Below are 9,349 nucleotides of genomic sequence, written 5' to 3'. Positions count from 1 at the left end.
GGACTTGTGCAGCATAATACAAATCCATGTAATCAACAGTTGGAAGGTTTCGTTCATGCAATGTTGGACTGTTAATTTCAATGATGAAGGTTCAATCTTGATAACCTCAAATTAAAAAAAAAAAAAAAAAAAAAAAAAGAAGTGCAACATAATACAAATCCATGTAATAACTAAAGGCTCCCGGCTACCCCAGCTATAGTACAGATGCAGAAGAGACACTTATCATAAATTTAAGAGATTGGTCTTTGCAAGTTGGGCAAGATGGTGGATTCATTCATCTGAAAAAAGTCTGAAAGCGATGCTTCGACTACAATTACCAACAGTTCATCACCAAGTGATTAACTCCGACTCACCTGGAATGTACTAATTATGTTCTACATGATGGTAAATACAGATACAGTAGTACAGTCACGACGGTGAAACCCCTTTTCTCACCAACGGTTAATTAAATCTGGCATAAGAAGATAAGTCAGTACTTGAATTGAACACAAAGAAGCAAGTAAAAATCAATGTAACTATCATCAATGAATTAGCAGGGAGGATCAGAACTCAAGTACATGACCTGCTGAGTGGAAAAAAAATTTGGCCAGCAAGAACTAACCTGAGCTACTTTGGATTAACATATATAGAAGCGTGCACCGTGCTGTTCGAGTACCTTTAAGAAGGCCATTTCAGAATCTGAGTCACGACGTAAACCCTTTCACATCACCAGGAAGGAATATTGCAAAGTTTGGTATCATCATTCATCATTTTCAAGATTCATCAAAATTGTTTGCAACAAACTAGTAAGGCAAATGTATACCATGGTTTTCTCCAGCAGGCTTGTGGAATAAAGAGATATCTTGATTTCTCGTTACTGTTAATAAGGGTTAGGTTACTTTTGAGTAGCTTTCCCAGCGCAGCCAGCTATCGACCCCAACTCAAATCTGATCCAGAGGTGGATCCAAATGGGACACTGAGATGTTTATGGACAATTTAAAAATTGAAAAACAAAAAATAATTGAAGGAAAATTTTCTCTATACATTTTAAAATTTTTATTAAACATTCTTTTGATTGATAAAATTAATAAATTTTTTAACAAATATATATAAGTGGATATTAAAATCCTAAATTTATCAATGATTTAATTTAAGTCTAGAATACTTAAATGCAATTTCAAGTTTAGCATTTAATAGTAAAAATTAAAATCAAAAGAAAAAAATTAATTTTTAAATCAGTTATTATGATATTAAAGTTGACGTTTAAAATTTATCTATTGAAGAAAAATTTTCCTCAACTTGTAAGTTTTCCTCAACTTTCTGCATGATTTTCATGGACTTTATTCGCTTAAAATTAGTCTTTTTTTCTTTTCATGTCATTGACTTTTGATTGGGCATTACATTTTATTTCTATATGTAATGATTACCTGGCAGGTAATGAGCTATGATTCGCATACAAATAACGTAATGGCTGTAGGATTTCAATGTGATGGAAACTGGATGTATTCTGGCTCTGAGGATGGCACTGTAAAATTTTGGGATTTAAGGTAGGTTAAACTTGCCTAAGACAAGACACCTCTATTCATTCAAGTATCTTTCCCTTTTTTTTTTTTTTTTGTGGATATTACATAGACTTATTTCTCATTTTTAAGTCTAATGCAGAGCTCCAGGTTGCCAAAGGGAATATGAAAGTCGTGGTGCTGTTAATACTGTTGTCTTACACCCAAATCAGGTAATGGTATATCACATAATTCTCAGATTGTTAATTGCTTGAATCCTTTGCTGAATTTGCTATTATATTACACCTAATTGTAGTTTTAAAAGAAAACATGTCTGTGTAATGCAGATTATGTTCTTAAGTAGGGATTATGTTGGCTTTTCTTATATGTCAATCTCCTCCATTTATCTTTTGGTTCTCTGCTGTTTCTATATTAATGTGTTTGCTTTATCGATGGATTCATTATGTACCTGTTGATAATTAACAAGCCTACCTGTTATCATAGTGTTCATGCTATTATCGAAATTGGAAAAACCATTTTTGTAATAACAAACTTATTGGTTGTTTACCGATCAAAGAAGAATAAATTTTATTGGACAAGTATGTGAGATTGTGAAGGATTTAGAGCAGAGGAAGAACAAACAAAGACAGCAGAAACTAATATGTCACTTGAAGTAAATTGGCTCATTTGATCATGAGCTTCATTTCATTAATTTATAGGCTTGAAAAATACAAAAGTTGTTGGCCTAACAGCATGGGTCACCATGCACAGACCCATCATTTTACCTAAACTAATCTGCTGCCAGAAAGTTTCAGCAGAAATGCCATACTAACTTGCTTCAACCACTAACACACTAACATGCTTCAGTACTAGCATGCTTCAACCACTAACACTCCTCCTTGGTATTTCTGCTGGAAACACCAAGACCTTTCCTTAATGTTTCAAACCTTGCCTTTGGTAAGGCTTTGGTCAGAATATCTGCAATCTGATCTTCTGACTTGCAATGCACCAGTTTCATTTCATTCTCAGCTTCAACTTCTCTAATAAAGTGATACTTGATCTTAATATGCTTAGTTCTTCCATGAAACACAGGGTTCTTGACCATTGCAACTGCTGACTGATTATCACAAAAAATTTCTGTTGGATCATCTTGCTTTTGACTCAAATCCAACAAAATTTTCCTTAGCCAAATTGCTTGATTAACAGCAACTGCAGCAGCTATATACTCTGCTTCTGCTGTTGATTGAGCCACTGTTCCTTGTTTCTTTGCTGAACACATTTAATCCAATGAAAAACACATAGCCTGAAGTGTTTTTCATGTCTTCATGAGAGCCAGCCCAGTCACTGTCTGTGAATCCTACCAATCTTGAACTATCATTCTTCTTGAACCAAATTCCAAGTTCATTGGTTCCTTTGACATATCTCAACACTCTTTTTGCAGCCTTAAAATGTAACTCACTAGGATTTTGCATGAACCTAGAGAGTAAATTTGTAGCATACATGATGTCTGGCCTGGTTGCTGTCAAATACAATAAGCAACCAACCAAGCTTCTATAAATAGAGCCATCAACTTTGTTAGCTCCATCTTCCTTAACAAGTTTCTCATTTTGAGCCAAAGAAGTGTTGACTGGTTTGCAATTTTCCATCCCAAACTTATTTAGGATTTCATTTGCATATATTTTTTTTACAAATGAAGATTCCTTGCTGGTCTTGATGAATCTCTATTCCAAGAAAATAAGACATTTCTCCCATGTCTGTCATCTCAAAAATTTCCTGCATTTGGAGCTTAAAATCTTCCACAAGAGCTGATTTGCTACCTGTCACTAGAAGATCATCAACATACAAAGAAACAATCAACAGATCATTACTGTTAAAAACTTTAATGTACAATGTTGCTTCACTGAGGCTTTTCTTGAATCCTAACTTCAGTAAATGATCATCAATTCTGGAATTCCACACTCTGGGAGCTTGTTTTAATCCATACAAAGCCTTCTTGAGTAGATAGACTTTGCCTTCATGTCTCTTGGCAACAAAACCATCAGGTTGTTCAATGTAGATCTCCTCCTCAAGATAACCATTCAAGAAGGCAGATTTGACATCAAGTTGGTATATTTTCCAACTTTGTTGAGTTGCTAAGGCTAATAACAGCCTTATAGTGTCCAACCTTGCAACTGGAGCAAATGTCTCTGAAAAATTAACACCAAGCTATTGGGAGTAGCCTTTAGCTACCAATCTAGCTTTAAGTTTGTTGATGGAACCATCAGCATTCAACTTTGTTCTGAAAATCCATTTGACACCAATGATGTTTTTGTTACTTGGTCTGTCAACCAGCATCCATGTTTGATTTTTCTCAATCATTTGAATCTCCTCCTTCATGGCATTTCTCCACTCTGAAAATTTGACAGCTTCTTCAAAGCTTGCAGGTTCAAGAATGGCAACATTTGATCTTTGATAAATATCTGTGAGTGGTCTGATTCCTCTCACTGGTTCATGATCAATAATTTCATTTTCAAACATATAATCTTCTTAATCTTGGAAGTTTATCATGTCTGCAGCAATTTGCTTGATTGATTCTCCCTTTGATTTTTCTCAATTCCAGGTAGCTTGCTCATTAAATCTCACATTCCTACTTACAATCATCTTGCCTGTAAGTGGATTGTAAGTCCTATAGCCTTTGGTGATGTTGCTATAGCCCAGAAAAATACATATTTCTACTTTTTGATCAAGCTTGTCCCTTTTGATATCAGGAACGAACACATAACAGATGCTGCCAAAAATTCTAAGGTGGTGCACTGATGGTTTGCTTCCATTCCAGGCTTCAAAAGGAGTGTTTCCCTTCAAAGCTTTTGTGGGCAGCCTGTTGAGCAAGTAGACAGAGGTATTGACTGCCTCTGCCCAGAATTTCTTTGGAAGATTCTTCTCAAACAGCATGCATCTTGCCATCTCCATGATTGTTCTATTCTTCCTTTCACTGACTCCATTTTGTTGTGGAGTGTAAGTTGCTGTCAGTTGGTGTTCAATTCCTGCAACTTCACAAAACTCATTAAATCTGTCAGATGTGTATTCAGTACCATTGTCTGACCTTATGATCTTGATTTTGCAGCCACTTTGATTCTCAATCCAAGCCTTGAACTTCCAAAATACATTTACAACTTCAGACTTTTGTTTCATGAAGTAAATCCAACACATTCTAATAAAGTCATCTATAAAAGCAATGAAATATCTACTGTCATTCAAGGACAAGGTTCTCATAGGACCACAAACATCAGTATGAACAAGTTGTAATCTTTCAGTTGCCCTTCATGCTTTGTTAATTACAAATGGCAACTTACTTTGTTTTCCTAGTTGACAGACTTCACACACTCCAACACTGACTTCAACAGTAGGCATGTTTAATACAAGATCATTTTTATGCATGAAATTCAATGCATTGTAGTTGAAATGTCCCATCTTTTTATGCCATAAAGAAGATTCATCATGTGAAGTAGCATATGCAGAGGAGTTTGCTTCATGCCAATTCAAGGAAAAACATTTTCCTTTCATATTAACAGTAAAGAGTTCATGGCCAGTGGGATCATGAATTATGCATGCCTTGTCTTTGAAGACTAAAGAGTAGTTATTTTCTAGCAACTATCCTACACTTAACAAGTTTTGATCTATTTTGGGCACAAATAACACATCTGAAATGAGTTTGGTACCTGTTAGTGTCTCAACTGCCACTACTCTTTTTCCTTTGACTTCTATGAAATCACCATTACCTATTCTGACTTTAGAGGTGCAGGTCTTGTCTAGTTCTTTGAATATGTTGATATCAGATGCCATATGGTGTGTGCAACCACTGTCAATGAGCCATGCACTGGAGGAGGTTCTGGTTCCATAGCAAGTTGCAACAAAAACTTGCTCTTCTAGCTGTTGTTGATTGTCAGCAACTCTGGCTTGTTGATCTGGCTGCTGCTGTTTTTTGCTTTTACATACCTTCTTCATGTGACCAAGCTGCTTACAGTACCTACATTGTATGTTAGGTCTGTACCAGCAATATTTTTCCAAGTGAGTAGTCTTTTTGTAGTGAGAGCATGGTGGAAATTTTCTTTTTTTTTCACTGTTTCTAGAACCTTGGTTTCTTTGGTCTCCTTGTTTTCTACCTTTGCTTTCTGTTTGCATCTTGTCTTTCTCTTTGGCTGTAAAAGCACCTTCTGTTGAATTCTCTTATCTGATAGCCCTTCTTTGCTCTTGAGCTTGTAGAGCATTGAACAATTCTGCTGGAGTTATCTTGGTCAGGTCCTTAGAGTCTTCAAGGGATGAGATTTTTGACTCAAACCTCTCTGGTAAGCTGACAAGAACTTTCTCTACAATTCTTTTGTCTGACGCTCCTCACCAAGTAATCTAATCTTGTTTACTATCTTCATGAGTCTGTCATTGTACTCCTTTAAATTTTCAGACTCCTTCATCTTTAAGACTTCAAACTCTCTTCTAAGATTCAATACTTGCATTTGTCTTGTCTTGTCACTGCCTTGAAACTCTTCCTTGAGCACATCCCAAGCTTGTTTTGCAGTTTCATAAGTCATGATTCTAATGAATATGTCATCAGAAACTGAAGACTCAATACAGCTTTTAGCCTTATACCTCTTTGCCTTTTCTTCACTATAATTTTTCATTTGAGTTACTGTTGGATTTGCAGGAAGTTGTGGTGGTTCCTTCTCATTTTCCACCACTTCCCACAAATCAAAAGCACTCAAATAAGTCTTTATTTTGACAGCCCATATCTGGTAGTTCTCACCAGAAAAAATAGGAGGTGGAGGTAAGGAGCAATTGCTTGAGGCCATTTAAGGTTGACAAAGGCTGGCTGAAAAGTGTTTGATGGCTTTTCACTCAATTTTTGGAACTCACAGATCCTCTAAGAACTTAAAGAATGCTCTGATACCAATTGAAGGATTTAGAGCAGAGGAAGAACAAACAAAGACAGCAGAAACTAATCTGTCACTTGAAGTAAATTGGCTCATTTGATCATGAGCTTCATTTCATTAATTTATAGGCTTGAAAAATACAAAAGTTGTTGGCCTAACAGCATGGGTCACCATGCACAGACCCATCATTTTACCTAAACTAATCTGCTGCCAGAAAGTTTCAGCAGAAATACCATACTAACTTGCTTCAACCACTAACACACTAACATGCTTCAGTACTAGCATGCTCCAACCACTAACAGATTGCACTTAGCACATTTAAACATTTCAAAGTTCATCTTTGCTATTTCTTGAACAGCATTTACCAAGTGAAGCATATCTACCTTGTAGATTTTTTTGCCACTCTTATTCATTTTCTCTCGCTTGCACAACATTGATTGTTAGACATGTTTTTGATTGCATATCCTTGTTTTTGTAGACTGAGTTGATATCTGTTGACCAAAATGGTAACATTCGTGTGTGGGATTGGACAGCTAACTCTTGCAGCTGTGAATTGGTATCTTTTCTTTCTTCTATCTCCATTATATTTTTTATTTCTTCTTGGATTTTCTGTTTTCTGTTAACATATGCATGAGATGTCTCTTGCATCAGCATGAACTTAGTGCCTTTATGGTCGTCTACATTGGTAGTTCTATACCATATTAAAACTTGAGTTTTGCTGATTATAGGATTTTTTTATTTTCTCATTGCAAAATTGTGAAAAAGTTAGGAAATATATCCAAGACCATGAGTTTCTGAAAAGCTGTGTGGATGTGCTCAGATACACTCAAAGGATAGCTGTTCTGGTCATCACATTAAGGAAGATAATTGATTGGATTTTGGAATGCTGTTCCAATAACTCGTAGCGAGGAAACTGTTTATAGTATTTTTGAGCTGTTTATATGATATACATACACTTAAATAGTTCTCATGTACTACAAGTTAGCTGGAAAAGCTACAATAGGCATCCTTGCCTCCTATGGCCTTCAGAAAAGCCTGTGAATATTTATTTAAGTTTTAGGTCTCTGGCAATACCATTTGCATTATCTGCTTATTTCCCCTTCCCCTTATCTGCTTCTCTACCCCACTTCCTTCCTTAACCCCTTCCCTACCAACCTATCCACATAGACTCAATCATGCACCTGAGAACTGTGTACATTAAGTTGTCATTATCATCAATTTTGTAAACCTAGGTGCCTGAGGTTGATACAGCTGTGAGGTCTCTAACAGTCATGTGGGATGGAAGCCTGGTAGTTGCTGCTAATAATCATGGAACATGTTATGTTTGGCGCCTATTAAGAGGAAACCAGGTTCAAATTTTATCTCATAGTTTAGTCGTGTTATCAATTGTGAATTGTCTTTCATCAACTTATCATGTTTTGCCTTATGAGGCATTATTTTTTCTTGCAGACTATGACAAACTATGAGCCACTTCGCAAGCTACAAGCGCATAATGGATACATACTCAAATGTCTCCTTTCTCCTGAGTTTTGTGAGCCCCACAGGTTCTACTGCCTAAGATTAAATCTGTTTTTTTTTTTTACTTTTTTATGGGAACCAATTAATTATGTTTGTCTGCATTGAGATGCTAATGTAATTATTGTTGACATATCTTCAGATATTTGGCCACTGCATCTTCTGACCACACTGTCAAGATGTGGAATGTTGATGGCTTCACATTGGAGAAAACTTTAATAGGTATCAACTGAAGTCTCAGCTTTTAAGGCATGCTATCATTTTGACCACACATATATGTAGCCGACTGTAAATTGATTTTGGATTTTTTTTTTTTTTTGTGTTATTACATATCAGGACATCAGCATTGGGTATGGGACTGCGTTTTCTCAGTGGATGGTGCCTATCTGATAACAGGTATTTGGCTTTCAAATTGCATGTCCAAATCGTGCACACCGGCCATCTTAACCAATTATTTATAGCCTGCCTTGGTTTGATGGGGTTGGCTTTTTTGTTTTTGAATAAGTGCTGTGCTGGTGAATAAGCACCAGTATTTCTATTATATGTTCATTTGGGTGCTCTCACTATGTTTCTGTCATCCACACATTGAGATGCCAGAATCTCAATGATTCTATTATGACTCAGATGCTACAGACCCAAATCATGAAGTTATCTGTCTCCCCATATAATATTTGAATTTTATCTCTCTTGGGGCATACCTGGCAATTTATTATGTGAAGATTCATTTTCTTCCTTCAATTCCTCTAGCTAAAAGATTTGTGAGATATATAACTAGAGGGTTTATTACCATTTGCGCAAGCTTGTTTTGCGGTGGCCTACACCTTGATCTGCTAGGCCTCTAATCAATAACCTAAAACTTTGAATTTTCATTTGGATCTTTCTTACCCCTCTGATTTTCCCTTCTCCTCTCAACGTCTCCCTTATGGAGGGATTGCTTGTACAGCTTAGATGTTCCATATTACTTGAAGAAAACAATCCTAATAATCGGAGGTTTTTTTTTTTTTTCTCTCCAGAAAAGGTGTTATTCCATATTAGATTTCATCACGAGATGTTTATGTTCTTTACTTTGCAGCCTTTTCTGATACAACAGCAAAGCTTTGTACCATGTCAACCGGTGAAGGGATTAAGACTTATCAAGGACATCATAAAGCAACTGTTTGCTGTGCATTACATGATGGAGCTGAACCCTCCCCATGTTAGAGCTACAATCACATGTCTGTCTTGGTTCACTTCAAGACAAATGTGCATTTCCATCATTATCCATTTGTACAAGTTGTACAGTGATCTTAGCGTTTTGAATTCAGAACAAGTTGTTTGATGTTGTATTGTTCCTACCTACACCGCTTCGAGCTTACATTTTTATAAGCTGAAATATCTGATTTTTAAATTAAAAAAAATAAAGTAATAACCAAAAAAAAAAGTTTTGTGAGAGACTGAGGGTGTAAGCTGTTA

At 36.0% G+C, this 9,349-nt stretch overlaps 1 protein-coding gene across 1 annotated transcript; it reads left to right on the top strand.

Moving 5' to 3' along the window:
- Positions 1-1,416: 1,416 nt before the first annotated feature.
- On the top strand, positions 1,417-9,331 carry LOC111297771 (target of rapamycin complex subunit LST8-1-like). Its single transcript, XM_089741228.1, has 4 exons — positions 1,417-1,526; positions 1,642-1,711; positions 6,861-6,938; positions 7,615-9,331. Exons 1-4 carry the CDS (start codon positions 1,417-1,419, stop codon positions 7,846-7,848), a joined length of 492 nt encoding a protein of 163 aa, XP_089597354.1. The 3' UTR covers positions 7,849-9,331.
- The last annotated feature ends 18 nt before the right edge of the window (positions 9,332-9,349 follow it).

This window comes from Durio zibethinus, chromosome 12 (genome assembly GCF_047325235.1).
Source record: "Durio zibethinus cultivar Kanyao isolate XHJ-2024 chromosome 12, ASM4732523v1, whole genome shotgun sequence".
In the NCBI taxonomy this organism is placed as follows: Eukaryota; Viridiplantae; Streptophyta; class Magnoliopsida; order Malvales; family Malvaceae; genus Durio; species Durio zibethinus.
This window is presented reverse-complemented; position numbering and strand designations above follow the sequence as displayed.

Bases quoted from the DNA above. Each gene is read 5' to 3' on its own strand.
- LOC111297771 (XM_089741228.1), top strand. From the start codon at position 1,417: ATGAGCTATGATTCGCATACAAATAACGTAATGGCTGTAGGATTTCAA. The intron at 1,527-1,641 runs GTAGGTTAAACT...AGTCTAATGCAG, and splicing joins GTAAAATTTTGGGATTTAAG to AGCTCCAGGTTGCCAAAGGG. The intron at 1,712-6,860 runs GTAATGGTATAT...TTGTTTTTGTAG, and splicing joins TTGTCTTACACCCAAATCAG to ACTGAGTTGATATCTGTTGA.